At 35.4% G+C, this 25,890-nt stretch overlaps 4 protein-coding genes across 5 annotated transcripts; 3 read left to right on the forward strand and 1 right to left on the reverse strand.

Moving 5' to 3' along the window:
- The first annotated feature begins 945 nt into the window (after positions 1 to 945).
- LOC144477382 (KICSTOR complex protein kaptin) lies at positions 946 to 3,238 on the forward strand. Its single transcript, XM_078195114.1, has 8 exons — positions 946 to 1,079; positions 1,156 to 1,460; positions 1,543 to 1,808; positions 1,889 to 2,055; positions 2,143 to 2,315; positions 2,393 to 2,471; positions 2,541 to 2,832; positions 2,913 to 3,238. The coding sequence occupies exons 2-8, from the start codon at positions 1,256 to 1,258 to the stop codon at positions 2,976 to 2,978; spliced, it is 1,248 nt and encodes a 415-aa protein (XP_078051240.1). The 5' UTR covers positions 946 to 1,079; positions 1,156 to 1,255; the 3' UTR covers positions 2,979 to 3,238.
- A 240-nt stretch (positions 3,239 to 3,478) lies between these two features.
- Ttc7 (tetratricopeptide repeat domain 7) lies at positions 3,479 to 8,129 on the forward strand. The gene is made up of 14 exons (XM_078194483.1): positions 3,479 to 3,756; positions 4,264 to 4,415; positions 4,487 to 4,655; positions 4,752 to 4,934; positions 5,240 to 5,369; positions 5,444 to 5,580; positions 5,649 to 5,887; positions 6,027 to 6,215; positions 6,318 to 6,496; positions 6,571 to 7,010; positions 7,089 to 7,327; positions 7,391 to 7,495; positions 7,608 to 7,699; positions 7,783 to 8,129. The coding sequence occupies exons 1-14, from the start codon at positions 3,633 to 3,635 to the stop codon at positions 7,913 to 7,915; spliced, it is 2,511 nt and encodes an 836-aa protein (XP_078050609.1). The 5' UTR covers positions 3,479 to 3,632; the 3' UTR covers positions 7,916 to 8,129.
- A 7,682-nt stretch (positions 8,130 to 15,811) lies between these two features.
- On the forward strand, positions 15,812 to 22,266 carry LOC144476751 (calmodulin). Its single transcript, XM_078193943.1, has 4 exons — positions 15,812 to 16,051; positions 18,698 to 18,872; positions 19,108 to 19,350; positions 19,481 to 22,266. The coding sequence occupies exons 1-4, from the start codon at positions 16,049 to 16,051 to the stop codon at positions 19,507 to 19,509; spliced, it is 450 nt and encodes a 149-aa protein (XP_078050069.1). The 5' UTR covers positions 15,812 to 16,048; the 3' UTR covers positions 19,510 to 22,266.
- Positions 22,267 to 23,850: 1,584 nt separating this feature from the next.
- On the reverse strand, positions 23,851 to 25,877 carry LOC144477399 (gamma-interferon-inducible lysosomal thiol reductase-like protein). Of its 2 annotated transcripts, none has more exons than XM_078195147.1 (5): positions 25,863 to 25,877; positions 25,222 to 25,342; positions 24,714 to 24,907; positions 24,250 to 24,570; positions 23,851 to 24,104 (listed from the first exon to the last, which is right to left on the reverse strand). In XM_078195147.1, the coding sequence occupies exons 2-5, from the start codon at positions 25,331 to 25,333 to the stop codon at positions 24,015 to 24,017; spliced, it is 717 nt and encodes a 238-aa protein (XP_078051273.1). In that variant the 5' UTR covers positions 25,334 to 25,342; positions 25,863 to 25,877; the 3' UTR covers positions 23,851 to 24,014. The 2 variants fall into 2 exon arrangements, with proteins under 2 accessions (XP_078051273.1, XP_078051272.1); XM_078195146.1 differs by lacking the exon at positions 25,863 to 25,877 and adding an exon at positions 25,593 to 25,846.
- Between the last annotated feature and the right edge of the window lie 13 nt (positions 25,878 to 25,890).

Genomic DNA, 25,890 nt, shown 5'->3' on the forward strand with positions numbered 1-25,890 from the left:
CGATATCGTGCGGATACATAAATGTCCAAGGCACTTCCCAGCGTCTATATCGTGCGATAGGAAGTCTGTTTATCGATCAAAATATTCAATAAAAAGTAATTTCCATCGAGCATACGGTGCGTACGTGCGCGGAGAACATCGCGATACCTGTCGGGTTATGTCAGGTTACACCTGTTAGTACGGAGGACAAACAAATATTTTGTAAGTTAAATAAATATTTAGGGGAATTTCTTGTATCGGATATCGTGCGAAAAGGTTCATTTGTTATTGTAAATTTACGCAGTGGATGATTCGCATCGTAACTGGCACAAGATACGACGTAAAATCCGATAGGCGTCATCTGTTCGTGAATATTTAAAAATAGCGCCATTTCGGACGAGCGGCGCCTCTACTGGAGAAAAACTGAAGCTCCTTCCGGGGTTCGTACAGCGCCAATTAGCTCCGTGGCGAAACGCCCAAACAGCTAGCCAAAATATAGCTTCCGAGAGGCGCCACTCGTCTGAAATGGCGGCATTTTTAAATACGTATACAGAAGCAAAAGATTTATAGCGAATTTGATATGATTTTCTATTGGAATAGTGGCATATATATATTATATTATACGTAATTAAATATAATTCTACATAATTAAATGCATTTAAGGAACAACGATTTAAAAAACACTCGAGAGAAAATTCTTAGAACCCAATTAACATTCTACAACTACGGAATAAAAAAAAGTTCTTGTTGATGCAACAGGCAATAGCAATATTGAACTATATGCACGTAAGTCATGTAAATAAATACATTAAAATACCATTTCCAAGAAACTATTATTAAAGAAACGTTCGCGTAGTAGTTCGTAACAATGTGCGTGTTCTGCTATGTATATGCTGATGTTTCTAAATACGAGTTTTATATTAGTATGTAACGCAATATTTATCGTAGAATCGTTCAAATTATTTTATTGTGATTTCGAATCGCGTGCAATGAAACAAGCAGTTCGTAACCTGAAAATCTTGTATTTATAACCTTAAAGCATCTGTCAAACAACATGGATTCGAGATGAATTATAAATAAAAATCCTTACAAATATATGGGTATGTTATTGTAACAACAACATTAATATAATCTGTTTAAATGTGTTCTTTATTATACCTCCTGTCTTTCTTTTAGAAAAATGTATTTAAAGAAATAAAATGCAAATGTAAATAAGCGTTATATTTTAGTCACTATTATAAATCAATGCGATTAACATTTAGATAGAAACAAGAAAATGTGTAATTTAATAGACGCCCATTGGTTTCCTTTAACGTCGCAAGGGAACATTTATTCGATGACGAAATTGTGTTCCACCAATGGTTCCAACAAAGTGTTGGTGGCCTCTTTAAAAAGAAAAATATATTCTTGCGAATATCATTCGATGCCAAATTTATATTTAAGACCGTTGGTTAAGGAATTACTATTTACATACATTCCAAGTTCGTAACTTTAAATATAAAAGATTACCACTTAAATAAAAAAAATATCCTTCATACATAAATGCTACTCTGTTTCCTTTAGGTGGAGCAGAAATCATGTCAATTGATGCTTATAATAAATCTGATACAGGCGATGGGTTTGTGATAGGAATAACAATAATTAAAGTAAGCACAGATACATCTGTAGAAAGATATTTGAACATATATACAGAAGGTGTTACAGATGGAGAGGGCAACGAATGTAGTTCTATCGAAGCCATAGCACAAAATTGTTTAATGGTAGAATTGGCTTATACACCTTATCATTTATATCACACTATATTGCCGCAACAAAATTCACACAACGAGGTAACTATTTAATTTCATAATAATTGATTATTTGCCATTGTACAATCTAAGATAGAATTACAATCTGCTTAAGATTTTAGGTTGTTTGGTTGTTGTCTGGAAGCGATTACAAAATTCATATGATCAGGGAAGATAAATTGAATCATGGTTACAGTGAATCATCAATTGAGAAATATTTTCCTGAACTGCACGATATTCAGGCAATTTCCTTATGGATTAATATTTACTACTATGATGAATATAACTGGTATAATTTTTCAATATTCTCCCATTCGTAGAATTCTACCAAATTCTATTAAACTTCATGGATTATGTAAAATTTAAATTCATTTAGGAGACTGACTGTGATTGGTTGTGAATGTGGTTTGGTCAAAGTTGCTATCGTTAATGTTTTAGAACTAAAAGTCCGTCGAAGTTGGAAATTAAGATATGACACTCCCATCTCCAGTGTATATGTATTTCCACAAAAAAATAACATTACAAAACCCAGTTTTATTGATTCGAATGGTGAATACATTTTTTAAAAGATGTTTCTATTTAATTAATTGATAGAGCAAATTAATACTTTCATAATTTTTTTATAGATTCAAAACAATGTACAAGCGATAAAGAAACAAAGCTAAATGTTCTTATTGTAAATTCTTGTAATGCAGTTGTGTTTATGTGAGTATATTTGCTTTCTATCTTATATATATATATATTAAGAATTAATGTCCCTTTTGCTCCAATTAGGGACATCCTGAATAATGGGATGGACGAAGATATAACGTTAAGCGGCAGTGAAACATCTGATTGCATTTTATGTTCTTGCATTGCCGATATCAACATGGACGGTCAGAATGAAATATTGTTGGGAACATACGGTCAAGAAATACTAATATTTAGTTTCATAAATGATACATGGGAATTGATCGTTAAAAAGTTATTCGACGCGCCTGTACATTCCATATGTTACATGGATATAACAAACGATGGAATGAAAGAACTTATTGTACTTACGCAACGTGGAGTACATATATTACAGGTTTCGTAAATGCATTTAAATTGCTTTTAATTTCTGTTGGAAGAAGCTTTAAAATAATGGAAGTGTAAATGTAATTTCAGCACAATGTTGCGGACGTAAAAGAAAAATGGAAAAAACGATATCAGAGAATACTAGGAAGAAATTAATTATATAAGTTGAACATACAATTTTTTAACTGTTACATACAAAGAGTTCAAAACCAATTTTAGTCTTTAAAAAGTGTTGCAATTAAATTTCTGACTAAAGATCAAAGATTAATATAAATCCATATGTATGTATATATGTTTAATGCATAATATCAAAATATCGGAGAATCAAAGTTTTTATCATTATATTAACACGTGTATATGTGTGAGAGAGTAATAAATTAGCATTATAAAGCGATAATCTTGTATTTCTCTAGCTTAAGGTTTTAATTATCTGCAAAATTTTAGTTCATATAAAAATTGTATACTTGTATATGATTAGTAAATTGTTTAACGATTAACAGTTACGGCAAATAAACATTTTCTCGAACTATTAATAATTCGTACACTAATGTTCCAACGAGTGCGCAATGGTTTGTTGCAACGGCTAGATTTCGCGATGCATCCGTATCTACATGTTGTTGCATCTATGACATGACAGACAGTTCAAAATAGTCTGGGCACGTGCTCGAGGCGAAGGTTGCCTGTACGTGTACTTTTACGCCTTGTCTCGGCCCGTAACATCACTGATGATCGATATATTACGTTACATCTTGGTGAACATTACGAAAGGACCGAGCAGTGTGTCCCATTCTTCTTCCTACGTGAATTAGAATGACAAGTAAAAAGGCACACGCCCTTCGAATTGAATCAGAAATCGATAAAAACCGTGAAGAGGGAAATTGGAAAAAGGTTATAGAATTAGCGGAACACCTGAAAGTACAATATCCAAGCAATGGTGAATATTTGTCTTATTATTTTTTTATTAAACGAAAATTCTGCTTCATGACAGTTACACGTTCTATTGATAGATTTTCTATTAAAATGTTTAATCGAATTTTATAGGCTTGACATGACGTTTCACGGGTTTCGTAACCTATTTGCGGAAAGAAACTTGTTAAGTCATGTCAAGGATTACAATCTACTGGATTAAAGGCCAAATATAATTGCTACAGAATCTGCTGTTCGAAGTTGAATTTTCTATCTTTCTAGTTTGCTTCAGTTATAATATTAAGGCGGGAAGACGTTCTGTCATTAGCGAGCCATTAACAAACATTCTTCGTAATTAATGCTAAGAACCTTTTTTTAATTTATATCAATTTTTTTTTTACTTTTTTATTTATCAGTACACTCATTTTTAATACTTTTGGCTATAAATTGTTCTTATTTGCATGATTCTATGAATCATGCAATAAGTATTCTTTTTTTACCCTAAACTATTAAAATGATATATATTTCATTTCAGAATGTTTAGCAAATTTCTTATCTGGCGAAGGGAGATTAGAAAGCTTCTTAGAACAAACTTTGCCTATAGATGCCAATATTGGCAAAGCTAGAAATGGGTTGGTGGAAACCAGAAGATATTTGCTGCTTGCAGCAAATGAAAAAGATAAGCAAGTATGTAAGAAGCATGTGTATGTATCATGCACAACAATGCAATAATGATATAATTTATAATATATTTTTAGGCTTTAGTTGTGCTGGATGCACATTTATTATTAGGAAAAGTGCACTATGCAATGGGGATGTATGAAGAGGCCTTGAATCATTATAAGGAAGCCGAACTTGATACACTCACAGAAAAACAATTGCCTTGTCGAAGTCTTCGCATTATTGCAGAGTCCTATGCAATTAAAGGTTTGCACCAAACGTTTCTTTTTATTTATTTTTTTTTCTCTTAAAGTGTTGAGGTACACGTATTAATTCCAAATTCTTTATTAACTTACACAATAGGTCTTTGTCTGGAAAGGTTACCACCAAATTCTAAATCAAAGTATAAAATAACAGAATGGCAGGAACAGATCATCAAGTGTTATGAAATTGCTGGGGACTTAACGTTGGTATATTTACAAGAACAAGACAAGTTTGCAATGCAACATCAAAATGGCAATTCTACTATAAATAGTAACAATACAGGTGAAGTAGACTGATTTTCATCTCATTGTTTTCAATCGAACAATGCTAAAATGGAGACCTTAGTTTCATAATCCATGTATGCATGAGTAACACATTATGATCATCGGCAGTAACTGACAATAAATAACGAAAAGAATGAAAGATTAATGATTAACATTAAGGTTCATTCATTTTATAAAAGTATATTGCATTAACTACATACACATAGACCTCTTTCAGGTAATTTCATAAGGTTGTTGGTAAAACGAGTTGAAGCATAAAATTGTGGTTTTGTAATTAATGGTTCCATATCGTTTGTTCAACAGGTACATATTCTTCTCATTCTACGTACGGTTCCACAAAACATATCGGACCAATTTTAGAAACTGCACTGCAAAGGGCGCCTGTATTATATGTTCAAACTGGAAATATTCAAGCAGCAATAAATCGTTACAGGTGAGTAATTTCTCAATGTTTTCTTCTATGAAAGAAATTCAATGGTTTACTTATGAGAATAAATACTTGAAAAGGGAAATTTTGTCTGCTATGGAGTCAACAGCTACTCAAAGTCTTCGTGTTACTTTAACAAGGCAATTAGCAGAGGTGTTAATTCGTGGAATAAGTGGGGCTGAATATAAAGCACCAGAAGAACAAAGTGAAACAACAGGTAATTATATTATATATGTCTGTAAATCGTAAAGTTGGAAGAATGGCTAGATGTGTAATTTTTTTTAGAATCGCCATGGAAGCCAAAGAAATACTTAGGCCCTAATATGTTTGTACCAAGAAATGAATACGAGGAAACGATTTTGTTACTGTTAATTAGTGAAGCCATGGCAGTCAGGGATGCCGTACTTAGTCAGTCCCCAGAATTCAAAGAAGCAAGAATACATGCATTTGAGAATGCTACTGCAGTGTACGATATTCTTACAGTTGTTGTTATGAGATGGAGTCAAGTGGAGTTACTATATGAGGTTGATTATAATTAAGCATGTTTATTATCATTAAAAAGGATCTAGTCGGATTTTAGAATAATGTTGTTTCGCAAAACCGGCTTAGACCCTTTTTATGATTACGTATTCACAAACTTAACTTGTCTTCATATTGCAACAGTCGTTTGAAAGAGCGTTGAAGTTTTCTCATGAAGAAGCACATGTATGGACGCAATGCGCGTTGTGTTTAATTAGTATGGGCCGATATATGCATGCATATAGAGTCTTAAAAGTGGTAGCAAGGTTATCGCCACAAAAAGTAATGCCTTGTCTTTTAGCGGCAAGATTGTGCTACGAACAATTAAATATGGTAACGATTTTTCTTGTGTTAATTCTATTAAATGAGCGACGCATTGGGTAATCTAATGTACCACAGATGTTTAATTATTCGAAACAATAATCAATGTTATAGATAAAGGAAGGTATTGAATGGAGCCAGAAAGCACTTCAAAGAGAAACAGCAAGTTCACAAGGTATGCAATCTAGGTGTCATCTTTACATTGGAATTGGTAATAGTATTCTCTCTGCAAATACTATAGTAAAATTGGATAAGACTTATCATACGAAAACAGCTTTAGAATGTTTTCAAAAGTATGTACATTTTAATATGAAATATAGATCATATTATTCATAATGCACTCTTCCATTATATATTATTTTTATAGGGCACAACAATGTGATCCAAACGATCATTTAGCTGAGTATTATTTAGCTCATGAGTATGCTATTAATAGACAAATTAATGATGCAATGATTCATGTAAAAATTGCACTGAATCTGCGAGCAGAACACATTCCATCATTGCATTTATTGATATTATTATTATCAGCTCATAAGCAGTATTCTGAGGCACTTCATTTAATCAACAGTGTATTAGAGGAGTATCCGGACAATCTAAACTTTCTTTTTGTAAAAGCTCATCTTGAATTACGAAGTATGGGAGGTGAACAAGCTCTGTTTACCATAAGACATATGCTTTTGCTTTGGAAAAATCTGTACGAGGATCAAACTAATGTTAACTGCAATGAACAACATAGCGAGAAACGTAGTGAAACTAGAAGTGTTTTTCAGCTATACGCTTCTGAAATGTCTGATAAAGATTCCAGTATGTATTGAACAAAAACAGTTATCATTTTAATTTCACAAAGTTGAGCAATTTTTATAAATAGTATTATTTTATTAGGTTCACTGCATGCACAGTCACTAGCTGCTTCAAGAGTGGAACAAGCTCTTTCTGAGGTTGCATCTTCACTTAGTTCGTTTACACCAAAACCTGGACCACAAAGAGCATGGCTGTTGCAATTGCAGGTCTGGCTGTTGCTCACCGAGGTGTATTTGGTCTTGGATCAACCGAATGGTGCTGTTCTATCGTTACAAGAAGCTACTAATATTTTTCCATTGAGCCATCATATTATGTATACGGTAAGTATCTGTGATATTACTATATAAATATTACTGTTTCATTCGATACTATTTTCATGTTAGAGGGGATTATTGCACGAATATAAACTGGAATATTTGGAGGCAAAGCAGTGTTATCAAAATGCAGTTTCAATCAATCCGTCGCATATAAAAAGTCTACAACATTTAGTAATGTATCTCATAATTATTAAATAGTGGTTTCTTCTATGTTTTCATTATTTCATATACGATGGTAAATTAATAATATTTCGAAACAATAAAATTGTATCTATATTATTAGGGTTTAATCTACCATTATCTGGGGAGCCAAAGGTTAGCAGAAAAAACTCTAAGGGACGCGGCAAAGATTGATCCAAATTCTCATCAAACATGGTAATAGAAATGTCCTAAATATTATAATAGTTATGCTTCTATCGAGATGCGCTTAATAATTTAATGTCACTTTATTTTCGTAGGTACAATTTAGGAAAGGTATTGGAATCTTTAGGGGAAGTAGAAGCGGCAAGTGATTGTATGGCTACAGCACTTGAAGTGGAAACTACAAATCCGATATTACCAATTCTGTCTATACCTGTAACTTTTGAATGATTCAAAGTGTTAATTACTTGAAAAGAAGATCACAATTTATTCTGCAACATTGGCATTCCTTTGCCCTTGTGGCAATAGTACCTGCTTATCTTTATTGTTGCACTGTTAAAAATACTGTATAAACAAATGGATGCATTAAAAAATATTATAATTGTACAAATAATTTAAAAAACAATCACTGTAACCAGTTCTAATAAAGAGACCACTGTGAATTCGAGAATATTTTTGTTGAACGTGCATTATTTTCGGTAGGTGATTTGTTAAGAGAACTTTTCAAATTTCACACGTATGAAATAAATTAGCTTTCGAGTTATTTAACAATTAAAATCGACCAATAAGAACGCGCAGATTTGCTTGGTGTCTTTGTCTTGCGCAAGACACATACATCGCTGTTCGCGTTCTTCTTAAGCCGACTTACGCACGCTACCACTGGTGGGTCAGGGAGACTTTTAATCGTTAATAACACAGATGCGAAAATGAAGTCGCAAAGCTTAATTTTTGTTTCTTTGTCTTAAATAATTACCCCTCGAATTGTTTACAATCATTGTAAAACACCCTATACAGCTGTAATCTTTGCAGTTTTCAGTCAATCCTGCTTTAGCATAAATATATTATACGCACAGATATTTACTTGTAATTGTAAAAATTATATCGATATATTTGACATGAATGTAACATGCAGAAAATAGTGAAATAAGTTACATGTGCGATAATAATTAATAATACCGTGAATTCAAAGAAAATTATTCTTTATTCAATATTATCGCTTGATGGTACGTCCCTTCTATAGGATAAGCGAACAAACGTATTGACCCATGTATGTTATATCCGTATACACATCTTTACAATTTATTTTGGTAAAAATATTTTTATATTGGATATTGATTGATTAACACACGTTCTGTTATAATTCCACGAACGTTTTAAATTCGAAACATGTCTATCAATTTGATATTTTCAACGAACAAAAAAAATAATGTTATTAATACGCTTTGCGGTATATCCAGCATCGACTCGACACAATGCGATAGGTGTAATATTTGTCCAATTAAATATTAACCATATATTCGCGTGTGTACTCAATACTTAATTTAAGTTACATTAATTACATTATTCAACCGCGACTAGTTTACCTGACAAGTAGCAATTAAGAAATAAATATATTTCTGGAATATTCTTCGAAAAGTGGGAGAACACATACCAGAAAATATTAATTGTTCACATAATTCTGTATACAAAAGCACGTCTGCAAAACAATCATTTCTTAAATCTCCATTGTTTATACAGGGTAGATTTTGTGCAACGTAATTATCGAAATATGGCGCAATACAAACTGGACACATAAAACGTTTCTGCAGCAGATATATTCGTATTAATATACAGCCGTAGATATTATTTCGATTCCACGTGGGAAAGGTTGAAAATTCCCAAGAAAATTGAAATAGCAATCAATGACGTTTCGCTGTTCGTTCTTCGGTGAATCAATTTCGTCGGGCAACGAGCGAGTGTGCCTGCTGAAAAATATTTTACAAACTACATCGATTAAACAGCTCTCGCGTCTCGTGCGAGTGTGATATTAGAAAAAAAGGAAAAAGTATAAAAAGAGTGAATTTCCTTTTTGTCTGACAACAGACACTGTTGTTGCACCGCGAACCAATTTGAAGTTGCATCATTTGGTAAATCGAACAGGGGACAGTTTATTCCGCGGCGTATCGCCAGCTAAATTAACACCAATTAGACGCTACATCGATAAACGTAAGGTATAAAATTAACATTCTTTGCCGTGACACCCATTAAATTCCCTTCCTTACCGTTAATCGTGAACGCCGCTGTGCGCTTCTCCATCCCCCCGTTCCGTCTCTTTTTAACGAGATTACGAGTCTCCCTGTCCTACTCTATCGCGTGTCGCATTGCGCGTACACCGGTGCGCAGGCTCGCTGCAACCTGGCCAACAGAGAGACTTTTTCGAAAACCCTGCTTAAAAGCAGGCCGGCCCTTTTCCGTGACTACGTCATGAATCCATACTTTCGACGTCCTATCAGCTTGCAAGAGTATCGATTTTTCCCGGCAAACGGTGCCCAAAAATGGTCTTTTTCGCGCGGTTAGCCCCCGCGGAACGTCGTACCGCGTCACGTTTAGCGCATCACGCATCTGCAGAGCTTACGGCTATGCGTAATACAATCGACCAAGTATTATCGTCTGACTTCTTTTTTTCCCTTTTCATGCCGCTCTAACCAGAACCTAGGAAACCTAGCAGCCTCTGCACGGTGCCGCCCTGGTGAAACCAAAAATCGCCACGAAGACGTCACGGCGAACAGTACAGCGAATTCGAAATTTTTATCGGATTTTCCCAGCATCCTGAAGCCTGGAAACAGAAATTCGCGATGGGAGCGGAGGTTATGACTCATTATTTTTTTACCGATGGATGATCTAGACCTTTGTTTTTTTACTACGATATCAACACAACATGGTAATGGGTCTTAACGTTCTTAAACGCGTTGTTCGTAAAAAATTAATCGAGGAAGGCCAGATCTATTGTTACTATCATTTCCGTTGTTTGTTGTTCCAGTTGTTACGTACTATGCTTGATAATTCATTTAATACGTGTACCCGAATCAAGGAACAGTTTTATTCATTATTTTCATCCCTTACAGAACTCGCGTACATTCCGTTACGAACGATCGTGTTCGGTCGAGGTAAAACAACCGAGCTGATGGAGATCTTCGGACCAAAGAGACCGTTTCGTTCCGCGAGAAATAGAAGTTCTCTTGGAGTAGAATATTTAACCGGACGATTCTGCGGCAAGAAGCTACACTTTGCGCTCGCATCAACGTGCCCGCCTTTGTGCCTTTAGTTCCCTTTGATATAAATTCAAGGTGACCTTGGTACACTTTCAAAAAATTGGCGTCGCCGGAACCGTCATTTCCATTTACCTACCTACGTATACGTGAACGTTCTTTTTTGCCGCACGCATGCTCATCACTTATTATTGATATCGCGGACACCGTGCGACGCTGTTACCACATATCGGTCACGGCCACCGGCGAATCTGTTAATTATCTATTAGATGCGAATGTAGTTTACGAATATCGACGCCCTCGTCTCCCCCCGTCTTCCGTGTGCCGGACACCTCTAGCCGTATTAATCTGACGAAAAAGAAATGTTCGAACGGTTATACCTATTTGGAAACGATCGACCGCATTAGCTATCTATCTAGCCAGCTAGCAGGTACATAGCGATACACGGGAAGCACACACCTGGTCAACGCGTCCCGGCATTCCAGTTTAACGAGGATTCGTAATTTCTCGGTTTATTGTCGTTGTTATCGGCACGTCATATCGAAGAACAATTAGACCCGGAGTGGTTAAAGCGTACGCTACTTTTATTATTCCGAAATGAACAATGAACGCGACCGAACGACCGTGGAAACAACCGGCAATAAGAAATCGCGTATGAAACAACTTATTATCAATTAGCTTTTCTTTCGCTTTTCATACGGTCTAGCAGTTTACAATTCCCAACCGAGGATCGCGCATCGGTCTCAGTGTTGACGGCCGTTACTTTAAATAGTTCATTTGAGTTTATCTATAATTAGATTATTTCTTATTTTGGGACGATCAGTTTTATTTATTATTATCTCCGTTTAATAGCAGCAAGGAACACAACATTTCACGGAACAGTATTATATCAATGGGACGCGGATAGGGAGATTGCACGAATTAAATAGGCAATCGCAATTACACGAAATATCCGCATGAAATTATGATTTCAGTTCTCGTTTAAACCAAAAACGACACGTGTGAATTATCTCCACGTTTTTTGATATATATTTTTTACTATTACGTGTTTAATGTACGTTTTGGGAATTGATTTCTCATCGAGATCATCTCTGTCGATGGAATTTTATCGTCTATCTTATCTAGTACCTTACTGGAAGATATCAAGTAATTACAGATAATGATAATGATCGGACAGATCCGATCTGATGATATCATAATTCCTTGCATTCTGACACAATCGTGTTTTTCGAAGTGTTTCATTTATAGACCTTGTTGTTTTTGATCATTGTGGAACCGCAAAAGTATTGTCTTTATTAAAAAGAATCCTTTTGTGTTTCTCATCCATGACGACGGTTCTCCGTAAAGACTGTGACAAATTCGTTCGCGTGTGTGCGTTGTTTGATCACTTTGAATGATGTTTAGCGTATGACGTGTACAAAAATGTGAATGACGAATCCGCGGCTCTCTGTATACATATAGGGAAAAGGAAGCGTTTCATATAAACTAATTGTTGGTGTTACGCTTGCATTCGAAGGCGGGAGTAGAACGAGCACATTTACATTTTTTCCAGCTACGTCGTTCTCGCGTGGAATGTATTAGTAGAATTAAGCGTAGAATAAGTCTATTCTCCTTTCTCCGACATTAGAAAAGTCAACAATCGTTTGAGAATAATTTACGTTAATTAACGCTTTTCGATGTAACTTTATCCGCAACGCGTAAAGATAATAATTATGTCAACGCGGCTTTAAGGGTGTACGAGGAAAACCGTGCGCATTCTTATTCGAAATAATTGCGGCTTTAAGAATCAAGTAGCAACGATTAATTCACGCAAGCTGAATGCTACTGCACTGTTATCTTCGAAATAGTCGATACTCAAATTATAAGAAAATATTGTTAGGTAATCGCGTGTATATCGGTTTATTTTACAGCGTCGCTATTTATACGCTATTTTTAGCACCGGAGGCGATATATTCGTTAAAACATATTATATTCTATTGTCGTGCGAACGCGTCCGCGCAATTATTTTTATTTAAGAAGATATCGACCGATTCGGTGAAAGGACATTGAAACCACCGCTACTTCTGGGGTAAACGTAAGGGGTGGTTCACACGAAATAGGCTGCCTAAATATATATTCTTTTCGGGTAAAGTCACCGATAGGATCCGATTATTTGATCGAAAACATTGATCGACTTTCGATCCGCGAAACTCCGCCGATTTACCGAATTGCAGAAGAAGTTTCTTCCGTATGATCTCCAATGTCCGCATGGGGTGATTCTTTCTTCGCCAACCCGAGTTATTTAAAAGCGAAAGTTTTTGCGACAACAATCGGTCATTTTTTGGCAAACATAATCGAACATTGTAAATGCGGCGGATAAACATTTATTGGACGGTATCGTCGACGTGGGTTAGGGGTTGGCTACGGCCCTGACAAATCGTGCCAGGCGAACGATGGCGTGCGTGGCGGCAAGACATCGCCGCACATTTCTTTGACGGATATTTTCTTGGGCTGCTCGAAATATAATCCGTTCCGACAATTTTTTTTTGAATGGTCTTTCCTCCCGGAACGTCCAAAGAACCCGATACCGCATAGCGAATCCGCGCTTGGTAAAGCACTTTTCATAACACGTAAAAATATCCCGAATGGAAAACGCGTTCGTCGTGTGATTTTCAAACTTTCACAGTAATTCGGAACAGCATAATTGAATGATAATACAACATCGTTGTATAGGGGTGAATTCTCCGCACCTTTTGAACCGAGGCTAAATCTCACAATATCTTTAGTATTCGCGCAGTACCTTATTTTAACTAAAATTGTCAATTTCTACAAAAATTCATGTTTGTTGAAAACTAAGGGTTGCGACGGATCGGTTTCACTTTCGGATTATCCAGCGAACATTGCAGGGCCAAATTCGGCGTTGGTTTGTTCTGAGGTAAATTATCGTGATTCAACGATCAAAAACTCGTTGTATAGTAATAACATTGTAAATTCGTTAAAAAACCGATGGTACTTTCTATCCGGAAAAGCTATGGAACCGAATGTTATTCGACACTGGTGTTAATCGAAGCTATTCCAGATACACTGAAAGCAATTTTAAAACGTTTCACATAGTACGTAAGCATTAACCCATCGTGACCTAATATCGTCCTCCGGGCGAAGTACTAACGTAGAGACTCGAGAAAGAAAGAGAGAGAGAGAAAGAGAGAGAGAGAGAGAGAGAGAGAGAGAGAGGAAGAGAGAGAGAGAGAAAGAGAACGGACAGTAGGGAGAGAAGTCGCTATCGCATGTCCTGAACGCCCCGGAGTTCGTCTGTTTTCCACCGACTGCTGTCATTTAAGTGTGGATTTCCGGTCATCTCAAGAAAACTATCTAAAATAGAAGAATCAGACAAGAATGATTGCAATAATTGTCGTTGCGCTGGATTTGGCCATGAGTTCAGGCACAACAAAGTGCTACTCCTAGCAAGAAGCGATCAATCAAATGGACTCGTCTTATCGAATCCAGTACGATTATCATTACTGCCAACAGTAATCGTTTCTATTACATTTTTAATTCGACCACCAATGCGAATACCCTGGCATAATGCCTCTTACAAACTCCCATTAAATGTTAATGATTTATAAATTTAAACAATTGTTGTTCGAACAAAAATGTGTGAAACAAAATAAAGAGTTAGACGCGACATCGTTTGCGATTCGACAAACAAATTTTCCAATCTCTTCAACACGTTGGAGCTCCTGTAACGCCAACTCCTTGCCTCACCTGTCTTTGTATCGATCTTTAAGAAATTATTGAACAAAATCTAGTTTACATACTTATCGATGCAATAACGATAGCATTCCAATCTTTTTTACAATTTATATAGATTGTGAAGAAAAGGAGGGGTGATTCTCAATTTTCTCATTCCTACAATGATTGCGCTTATTGCGATTGTCAAAACCGAAGGATAATAGCGAAGTCGTGTTTCACCTGATCACGTTTATCAAGAATGCACAAATTCCGTGATATCTATTAATAACGAAGAAAAAATCGAATGTATCGTTGCTAACATTACTCGAACAAAAGAGTAGAGAGGAGACAGAAGAGAGATAGAGAGAGAGAGAGAGAGAGAGAGAGAGAGAGAGAGAGAGAGAGGATGCATAGTCGGTAGCATCACCTTTAGCATGAAATCATTATTTTCTTTACGTCTAAGCCGGGTGGACGAGTACATGCGACCATTAACCAGTATTCCACACCCTCCGTATAGAAAGAACGTAATAATATCTTTCTGCTCTTCTATCCGCATTGTTCGCAGCGTTTCTTTATCAGCTATTTCAGCATTCCCCCTGATCGGTATTATACGAATACGATTGTGCCGAAGTACATGCCAACGGTGGATGTTAGAAATCGTAAGAAAACGAAGGGAGACGTAAGAAGACGGAACTGCGAAGAGAAAGAAAAAGAGAGAGAGAGAGAAGCGACGCTAGAGAGTTGGGACGGAGGGGAGGCGAGAACAGAGGAAAGAGAGAAGAAGCAGAAAAGGTACTAAACGAAGATGGTAAAAGGAGAGCGGCGCGGAGACAAAGACAGGATAGAAAGATAGAATGAAAGAGAGGAAGAGAAGGAATGAGGAGAGGGGAAAATGAGCGAAACGAAGAAAGAGAGGTGTAGGGCTAAACGCGCCCGAAAAACGCGCTCATTGCATTCGAGCCGAGCCATCTCTCGCAGGGAAGCCCGGCTTTGACCCGGTAGCCGGCGGCGGCACAGTCCGCACGGCTGCCTGACGCATTGCAGGTGCGCGTCGGCCAATCACAGGCCCGGTTAGTTCGCCCGGACTTGTCCTGTAAACACGACCGCACCCACTCCGCATGTAAAACGGATTTGCACGGTTGTCCGTGTCGAGCATTCTGTAGATCGGGTGTCGTGTCGTTCCTACTTCTTCCCATTTGTCCAATTAAAAACCAGTCGTTTTTTCAGGGTTTTCACAGAGGGGAAGCCGCACGGGACTATCTGTCGGCCGCGTAGGGAACGACGCGGCGCATCGCCGCGTGAACTCCCCTTAACCCCCGCCTAGGACGCCGACCAATCGGGAGGCGCCGTCGCGTAGCCCGTTAGGGGCGGCGTAGTGATACCTGACCGAGGCAAGTGGCAGAGAGGCTCGTACACCGAGAGAGAACGGTGGACTCCATTGCTGTCCCGAGTACGTTTCTCGTCGGCCGTGTCGTATTGCGTGTCTGTCCGCGCTTTCGTGCACACGAGTTTTCTTTCCCTCCACGTTCGTCCGGGGTAATTTGTGAACAGTATCCTTTTGTGTCCAGTGCTCAAGCGATATCTCAAATCTTCGTGCTTGCGAGAGACGTAAAAACGAGCCAAAATGGTAAGTACGATTAACTCCGGTTTCCTGGTGTGTCTGCCGCCTGCATGTGCCCCTGCGTACGTTTAGCCCGTTCCTTCGTTCCGTTTGTACGTGCTTGCGTGTGCCTATGCGAGAACGGACGTCGTTCGGCACAGCCGGCCCCTCGCCCTCGTCCTCGCCTTCGCCCTCGCCCTCATCTTGGCTTTCGTTTGCCGCATTGACGCGCCGAGTGCACGTGCAACAGACTCCGATATACATTTACGGGAATATCATTTTTTACCGTCGGGTTACGATTCCGCTTATTACTTTAGTGTCATGGTCGCACGGTGTTCCTCGTCTTTCTACCAAATATGCTTTTACCTACGCACTATTTTGATATTACATTCGTAATGGCCGGTACATGGAAATGGACCGACTATCGATCCATTCCTCCTCCAATAGCTACGTACATATTTTTCTAATTCCCGAGGATGTCACGGGCCGGGACAAGTCGGCGATAAACGTTTCGAAAATACATTCTGTAGGATCGATCGATAATTTCTTTGAGAATAGACACTGGAAACATTTTGCAGGTCCCCCCAACGGCCTGTCGTCTTGCGGTACGTCGTCGTTACATGTACTATATGGCGGCATAATTTTGCGAGGATTATATTTAAATCGAACGGTGTCAAAACTGCTCTCATCGAAAATTAGGAATTAACGAGTTTTGCCGGTCTCAAGATATCTTATCTCGAGATTATCGAATCTTACGCGAGATTATTCGCTATCGGCACTTCCCTTGCCTCGCCAACTACAATTCGAGTTCGAACGAAATTACTAAACAGCCAATTCGTTTCGCGAACGATGTCCTTCCTTTCTTTTCTCTGTTAATATCCGTTTTCATCGGACTTATCGTATCACAGAATTCGGCTTTGGGCGTGAGAGTTTACGCTTACTAAGAACGGTCTGTAAAGTATGTTCTTTACATGGAAATATGACTTCACGCGAAGCTTAAAGAATATAATGATAAGTTACAGTGTACGTACGTCCGGTTTTATATACCGCTTTAATGTCTCGAAAATTTGGTCGGCGTAGCCACAATGCTATAGTGAAAGCACAAAACATTGCCCTACTTTCAGTTTTATATTTATCGTCTGATAAAATTTTCTCGGAACCAAAATTACTATAAGAAATCGATGACCACCGCGTAATTCTTATCATCGGATTTTTCTTTCTCGGATGTTCGGTACTTTCTCTCATGATGTAGTTGTGTAGCGTTCGACAATCAACCGTTACACGGTATACCTCACTATTGATTTTCGCGGTCTCTCACCATTGCGCCAGTTCCCCGTATTCCTTATACGTTCTTGTACCCAACCTTCGATCAGTTGTCGCAGAGACGATACTGCTTTATTTATGGGAATCGAAACCCAAATCAAATTCTGACCGCGTCCCCGTGACTTTTCGCGATGTAATTATAATATTTACGAAATAAGTCGGTTCCTTTTTCTTTTTTACAATTTAACCGTAATTTCAGATCCGCATTCTATGCCCAGTTACATTATTAATCTTTACGAGTATTCAAATTATTACGTTCGAGCGTAATACTTCGCGATTATTTGTCGATATTTTCGCCGCATAACCTAAAATATAACTTCGTCGGGAGTCGAACCTAAAACACGGCAGCGTTACTTTTGGCGTGTAACGATTTTACATGTAATTATGAAAATCTATATTGCTCGTTTTTTCGGCTCTCGCTGTCCAGCGCATATATTGCGAAGAAATGCCGACTTCTTTTTTTATTTTTATCGATAAGATGCGTATACAAAGTAAATTCGTTCCTACGATACGTATTTACCTTTAATCGATAGACAGCTGAAGCATGAATATCGGGTTATTGTTTTATCTACGACATTCGTTTTTAACTTGCATATCTGAGCGGTTAATGGATATTTTTGTGTAAAATATATAGAGAAATATGTAGCGTATATAGGTGACCTATATAGTAAAATGTCTCATTCTAAAGGTTTGTAGGCATTGTAAAACCATATTTATGATTTCGAACCTTATTCTTTCGATTATATTGAATATTAAATTTAATATTAAGTTTCTACAAGCTTTCATAGATTATATTGTCCGATGTATTTTATGTTAAGAAAAAGAAAAAACTGACAGGAATGTAACTAATAATCTATTTATATTATTCATAGTCTATCTCTAGTGGTATATATAACAGTATACATACTTGGTATTCAAATTATAGCACTTGTTAACATATACATTCATCAATATATTGATTGTTTAATTTTACTTGGATGTATCTACATAATTTTTCATAGAATTTTAATTTTATATGCACGCAACAATGTAAAATCAATAGATTAAATGTTCACGTGCATCTTAACAGCAACTTTCTATTTGCATTGTCTATACATAAAGACTAAACAATTCTGTTTAGGAATATTTATAAAATAACCTTTTTTCAATTTCTTAAGAAACGTAAGTAGTACCCTAAAACTATATTTATCTATGTAATTGTAAATTGACGATTTCATATTCTTGATATAATTATATTAAAAATAGAATTTATTTCATTGCAGAAAATATACAAATATTTCATGCTCGTACAAAAATAAGGTGATCCAGTACTGTCGATAGACGCTATAAAATACATTTTTCTGTTTTAAGGCTGATCAACTCACAGAAGAACAAATCGCAGAATTCAAGGAAGCATTCTCGCTATTTGACAAAGATGGAGATGGTACCATTACAACCAAAGAGTTGGGTACAGTTATGCGATCGCTAGGTCAAAATCCTACAGAAGCTGAGCTTCAGGATATGATCAATGAAGTGGATGCAGATGGTATTTTACTTTAATTTCATTCCGCTATATAATTTTAAAATATTATTTTTCCTTATTCATTATGCAATTTTTCTATTCCCTACATTGCATGCAACATAGGCAATATGTTATTTATTTGCATAATGAGAATAAGAAAGAGAAACATTTTGTGTTGTTATTAATACCCTCTTATTAAAAATATTGGAAAAAATCTGATTTCAGAAAAAATCGAAATTAAAAATACTTGGAATTGTAGGTAATGGCACAATCGATTTTCCGGAGTTCTTAACCATGATGGCTCGCAAAATGAAGGACACTGACAGTGAGGAGGAAATTAGGGAGGCCTTCAGAGTATTTGATAAGGATGGAAATGGTTTCATATCTGCAGCGGAACTCAGACATGTTATGACAAATCTTGGAGAGAAACTAACTGATGAGGAAGTAGACGAAATGATTCGGGAGGCTGACATTGATGGTGATGGCCAAGTTAATTATGAAGGTTGTATAAAAAAATATATTCTCTATAGTTTACTATTGTTTCATATAAATCTTCTTTGCTTTATCTCTCAATAGTAATTTCCCAATTCAAAGTAACAATTATAAGTGTTATCATTTTTTTGTCTGTATAGAATTCGTCACAATGATGACATCAAAGTGAATGCAACCTGTGTAATGGAAAAACTTGCAACTCGGAGTGGTGTTGACGTACTAAAATAAATCAAGAAACAAAGAAAAAAATAATGTTAACAAAACGCGAATCGACCAGAAAGTGAAAAAATCTTGTATCTGGACGCAATGATGTCTATAAAAATGCGAAAAGTCTACGTCCAACACGCGTTAATCATCATTAACGATAAGTAACTCGGGCAATTGTTTAATTAAAAAAAAGTTATACCACTAAAAATCATTATCTTTAAATACACAAAATACTTAGTCACACATACACATACAACATGGACATAAAAGGTACATAATACACGCGCACATAAACACAGATACAAAAAAGAAAGAAAATATACAACAATACACGTATATACAAGAAAAATTTATTTCCGTATAAAAGAGTATAATTAAAAAATCGTTAGATAGATATATGTGTAAAAACAAAACAGATGCGCGCATATGTTGATGATAAAACTAAAATAAGTATGTTCTCTTACTTTCCTCTCTTCTTGGCCTTTTCCTGTTTCTTCTATACAAGTTCTTACAAGGTTTCTTTAGGGATTCTACGACTTTTCGATATAGTAAGAAAAAAATAAACTTTTTCTCGATGGGCAGGAGAGAGAGGAAAAGTATGCGAAGAAAGAAAAGAACTACAATTACGGTAGCGCATCATGTAAACTTGTTTAATAATTGAAATATTTAAACACGAAAAATATGAAGTCTTGCTTTGTTTCGATCTTCTAGTATGGAAACGTACTTTGATGCTCCATCTTCGATACAACTTATATCGTAACGAAAGACTTCATCGGTATCGTCAATGGTTAGTTTGTTTCGTTTCACCGAAGAAAATTCGGACTTGGGCATAGTTTTCCAGCGTTCAAAAAGACAACAGGAACTTCGACCTTTAGCTTTTATCGATGATTCTGTGCACACTGGATTTCTTGTTGCGCCATTACCAGAACGATCTAATTTCTCTAATAATTAAACAAAAATTATCACGGAAAAAGTGTATGAGGATAGAAATTAAAAAAAAAAGAAAACACCGAAAATGAAGAACCTTCGAGAAGTTTGTTGAAGCGTAATTTTACTCTTGGACCTACGTTCCACGAATTGAGCCCTATTGGCGTCTTAACATTCTTAGTAATAAACTTCATTCTCTATGCTTTTTCGACATTGTTATATGTCCTATGTATGTATATACGTGTGTAATATGTACATATATACATACGTGCATAGATCATATAATACGCATTCTACACACAGGTAAAAAACACACTCATACAACACATACATTTCACCAAGTGCGTTCTGCAACCCAGTTTTCATTCTAATCTCTCGTTTGTATCTTCTCTCCATCAAAAAGCCTTAAAATAACGCGCGCGCGTACACATGCAACGTCGACACCACTTTTGTTGAAATATTTAAAAAAAAAATTGAAACAACGGAGAAATAGGGATGAGGGATTAAAATGGCGTTCAAGTCACAGTGATCGGTGCATTATATTTTCCTTCGCCCAGGGGTGCGTGCCAGTCGTCTCGTAAGCAGAGAAACTAGAACCGGAGAAACTGGTGTGATTTTGTGCGATTCGTACGATAATGTTACTTAAGAACTAAGAGTAATGAACAGACACCGAACGGTGAAAACACAAGCGTGTGTCGTCGGTGGTTCAGTCATAATATATATGTAATATATATTATATTCATATATTTATATATATATGTATATGTATATTTATATATATGCATATATATGTATATATTTATATAAATATATATAAAACTAATTTACGAAAAAAAGGAAGAAAAGAAAAAAGAAACAATTCCTCCACAGTCCTTTATTATTTAATATTGAAGTGAACAAAATGAGAAGTACTTGTATTTCTGGTGACCTAGATTGCATTGATCATAAAAAGACAAAATAAATGTATCTTCATTTTTAGGTCACAACTACTCAATTCGTTTCCTTCATTCACCAATGGACCTCTCGTTTCAGCCGTTTTTATCTCATCATCATTTTTCAATAGCATATCTAGGAAATTGTTTGCCGAACAGGATGTATGTATGAGTTATTTACTGTCAAAAAAAAAGATCCGCGTTAACATATCCTTCTCAAAATTTGATTCGATTTGAACGTTCTTGCAATGATTTAGTGATGTACAAGTCACAAGAAGAAATTTAAGAGATTAATAAGATCTTAACAATTTTATTTTACTTGCGATCCTTCTGATAGCTGTTTATCGTTGTTGTGAAAAAGAAAAAATTAAAACTAACGATCCACAGCGAAAGTGTTCTCACTTTGTAAAAAAAAAAAGAAAGAAAAAGAATTATCGCAAAGAAGTTCTTTTGTAAATGGTGATATAGAGTTCATTCGAGCAACATCCCTATATTTAAATGCTTACAGTTTTTGCTCGTTTCATCGATCATTGACAGATAGTGTTTAAGTCTAAGTTATAAAGAATATATTCCAGTATTTAATATTAATTTTATATTCGTGTCGCCAATTATACATACTCTACACTAATTTTTTCGTATTTAAAAAAAGAATAAAAAAATAATTTTACGAGAGTCCCTCACTCAAGCGCTAAGATCCGATATTAAAGTTTAAAAGAAGAGGAATATATAAAAAATCGGTATTGTGTCTCAAGAAGTAAACATAGCTTGAGATCAGTTGTAAAAACGATCGCGTTCTAGTTTTTACTAAAAATCGTTTCTTGAAATATTCATTCGTTACAAATAAATAGTTGGAAATTCTATTCGAGTCACTTGTTCTCAATCCTTCCTTCACAAGTATACATAAAATATATTAAATGCGATATCTATGAAACTCCGTCGTGACGCGAATAAGAAATTATTTATTTTTTATGGTTACTCAATTCGGTTTAAAGAGGTATTCTCGCTATACGTTTTTTTCTCTTGTATCTACAATGTGTATGTTAATTATTTCTATTGTATGTGAGATATTCTCTGCCATATCAAAGGCATATTTCACTTATCGTGCGTGACGAAGCGATACAGTTTGTATAAAGTGTTGATATTAAGTTAATAAATTGTTCCCATATATTAAACAACTGATCGATTCTTGACTGTGCTAACGTAGAGTTCCAAATTTTTTTAATTATAATTTCTCACACCAAACATTTTTCTAAAATTTCTTAGGCTCAATACTTGTAGTATCACCTATCGAAAAACATCAATATTATAGAAAATTATTTTACCAGAAGTTTTCATTAAAAATATTAATATAATGATACAACTTCTTTTTGTAAACTCCCGTATTACATTTAACAGCTTGTCATTTCTTATTACCAATACAATATCTAGAACAATCAGGTATCATATTCATTTTTGCTGGACCTGGTAGATGCGTATATCTATTTCTAGATCCTTCTCCAAATTCCTATTTCTAGATTTCTTTATTTCGATACTAATATAATGTTTAAATTCTAATTTTTAAATATTGTTGCGTTCAGTTTTGGCTTCAGAGCGGGGTGTATCTTTTCTAACTCTGAAATCAGAAGTTTTGAAATGGTAATGCTGAGAATAAATTTCAAAATTAAGTTCAATGTGAAATTATAGTAATTAGCCCGTTATTGATCACACGAACACATTTTATTCTCTTTCGTAATTTCCCGCCCTATGTATTCGATGAACGTGCTATAGCTACAGAGAAATTTTCTATCGTTTCCTTGATTGGAGAAGTGTACAGATGAAAGACCCATCATTTCGACTCCATGACTTAATTGGACATCATTGCATCACATTACTGTCATAATTAAAAATTTGAGTGTAATTATTTAAGCTACCCTGTATTGTGGACCTGGGCGAAGATAGCGCCTCTTTTGGAGAGAAAATGAAGCTTCGTTCGAGGTCCGTACAGCGCCAATTAGGCTAGTGGCAAAACTCCCAAACTATTAGCCAAAATCGACTGTTGATAATTTGGCTAACAGTTTGAGCGTTTTACCGCCAGCCTAATTGGCGCTGTACGGACCTCGAACGAAGCTTCATTTTCTCTCCAAAAGAGGCGCTATCTTCGAGCCAAAATCGACTGTTGATAATTTGGCTAACAGTTTGAGCGTTTTACCGCCAGCCTAATTGGCGCTGTACAGATCTCAAATGGAATTTCCTTTTACTCCAAAAAAGGCGCGACCATTACACTTGAAAGTGTAATTATGTTTTGTAATGCTGTCATTATTTTTTTATATTATATCGATACAGTAGATTCTTCTATATAATTTTATACTCTTCGTTTATTTTTCGAAGACCTAGTTTTATTATAAATCAGTCAAATATTGATTTAAGAAAAAGAATTTTTGATTTCCGCTTGAACAAAAACTGTATTGGTTTGCATAAGCATCTATATTTTCAATATTTTGTATAAAAATTATCAATGATCTTTTAAGAAATTTTTACTATATATTAAACATATGAAAATTTATGTAAAAAATATTGTGTCATACATATCTGTTAAAAAGATATGTGAACGCTCATTGTATTTTTATTATTACAATTTACAACCATCTGGCATGACTGTAAGATGTAGGCACACTTCTTGCAGCAAATTTTTTAATATCCTTGCCTGGTAGTCTGAATTCTAGAAAAATACATATATATATATAAATATATGGATGTAGATTTTGTAAGGAATATATGTAGTACCTCCTTTTCTCATCTATTTGATCTTAGTTCTTAACTATAACTGAAATAATATTATATACGAAAAAAGTTTCTAAACTTACCCCGTCAATTGTTATGGTTGGTATAAAAGAAACTCTTGGCTTTAAAGAATTTGTTTTCTCTCCATATTTAGCTAATAGTTCTTTACCTTTTTCCTCAATGAAACATTTCAAAATTGGTTTAATATCTATTTTCATCTTCCGTGCACAAATTTCCATAATATTAATTGGCTCTATGTTATTTTTAATCATACAAGATAAATATTCTAATTGACTGGATGAATTCTTTAGTACATCTATGGAACATGCATGAATAATATTTGCATTGCATTCAATAGGTCCATGTTGGCACGTAAATTTGTAACCATGCTCTGTTTTCATTGTCTACAAGTAAGATTTCATTTAAGATATTATTTTTCTTATCTTTCACATATTCCCGCTGTATATTAAATATAATTTTCATACATTAAAAATCAATTAGATCGAATATTTATTTTCATTGTTCATTATTTTATAAAATAGCTTACTGTAGCTTTGCCATAAGGTATCAATTCCACTTCTAAGTTATCTGGAATCTTGTGATATGTAGGTAACAATTGTTTAATGAAGAAACTACGGGAATCTGGACATAGTGCTTCATAATAGACCTCAATGTGGACCTTTTGTTCCTTGTGTTCATCTTTTTGGCTTAATGTTATCGCTTGGTCGTCTTGAATCTGTGCTATACATAACTTAGCAAGTATCTATTAGAATCACGAAAATTGATAAACTTTCATTACTATTGTTAAGTATCGAAAATTATATTACAAAATTTTAGATATCAATAAACAGGTTAGATATAGTATTAAACATAATAAACTACATCAGAATAAAAATGTATAGAAAAAAAATAACTCACGTTTATAGTTTTAATATTACTTTGTAATAATTTATAAAATAACACTGTTTATTGAATAAAAATGTACGAAGGGGTGGTCCATATGTTCAAATCAAGCTACACCTGGCCAAGTTATATTGATAAATATACATTTTTACCTTCCGTGTTGGTTTTCTCCTGAGTAAAACTTCGCCAAACTTTTGATGACTGCCACAGCAAGAAGATTGATATGACAATCAGCGGTATCTTTGATCGAAAACCTAATCCCATTATTGATGACTGAAAATTTCTATAATGAGACTACACGATGCACATATGTGTGTTACTTGTGATATAACAATTTCGAGTACGTAAGGGAATTCTCAGTGGTAAAACATTGCGATGAACGTATGAGTAAATCCATTGACATTATTCGAAATGACCTACTCTACTACGGTTTTTTTTTCAATGATATACCAGAGAAGTTAATTATTGATGTAAATCGATTGCTATTAAAGTTTTTTTTCTCTTTGATATTCACAAAACAGACCGTTATAGAATATATATAATTTCCTTCATTTCCGGATAAGATCTCAGACTACATAACATCGTGCTTCCACGTTTCGACACTCGCAAACACAGTGGACGAATCCCTCTTCGGGTTACTCCATGTCCATAATTTGTTCAAAAAGTGTTCCCATTACAGTATTCTCTCTACAGCGTCGCGCTTGAAAAATCGTTAATTGTCACATTTTTCTATCCAGCTTCCTACCGTCGATAGTTATATTTTAAAATCTATAGTTTTTACATTATGTATTACCTATTTGCGCGTTCATACACATTTGGGA

This window comes from Augochlora pura, chromosome 11, assembly GCF_028453695.1.
Source record: "Augochlora pura isolate Apur16 chromosome 11, APUR_v2.2.1, whole genome shotgun sequence".
Taxonomy (NCBI): Eukaryota; Metazoa; Arthropoda; class Insecta; order Hymenoptera; family Halictidae; genus Augochlora; species Augochlora pura.

Excerpts from the sequence above, each read along its gene's own strand:
- Ttc7 (XM_078194483.1), top strand. The coding sequence starts at position 3,633 with ATGACAAGTAAAAAGGCACACGCCCTTCGAATTGAATCAGAAATCGAT. Across the intron at positions 5,581-5,648 it reads AGAACAAAGTGAAACAACAG|AATCGCCATGGAAGCCAAAG; the intron begins GTAATTATATTA and ends AATTTTTTTTAG. Across the intron at positions 7,700-7,782 it reads CCAAATTCTCATCAAACATG|GTACAATTTAGGAAAGGTAT; the intron begins GTAATAGAAATG and ends TTATTTTCGTAG.
- LOC144477382 (XM_078195114.1), top strand. The coding sequence starts at position 1,256 with ATGTGTAATTTAATAGACGCCCATTGGTTTCCTTTAACGTCGCAAGGG. Across the intron at positions 2,056-2,142 it reads TACTATGATGAATATAACTG|GAGACTGACTGTGATTGGTT; the intron begins GTATAATTTTTC and ends AAATTCATTTAG. Across the intron at positions 2,833-2,912 it reads GTGGAGTACATATATTACAG|CACAATGTTGCGGACGTAAA; the intron begins GTTTCGTAAATG and ends ATGTAATTTCAG.
- LOC144476751 (XM_078193943.1), top strand. Across the intron at positions 18,873-19,107 it reads CAATGAAGTGGATGCAGATG|GTAATGGCACAATCGATTTT; the intron begins GTATTTTACTTT and ends TTGGAATTGTAG. Across the intron at positions 19,351-19,480 it reads TGGCCAAGTTAATTATGAAG|AATTCGTCACAATGATGACA; the intron begins GTTGTATAAAAA and ends TTGTCTGTATAG.
- LOC144477399 (XM_078195147.1), bottom strand. The coding sequence starts at position 25,333 with ATGGGATTAGGTTTTCGATCAAAGATACCGCTGATTGTCATATCAATC. Across the intron at positions 24,571-24,713 it reads TACCTTATGGCAAAGCTACA|ACAATGAAAACAGAGCATGG; the intron begins GTAAGCTATTTT and ends TCTTACTTGTAG. Across the intron at positions 24,105-24,249 it reads CAACCATAACAATTGACGGG|AATTCAGACTACCAGGCAAG; the intron begins GTAAGTTTAGAA and ends GTATTTTTCTAG.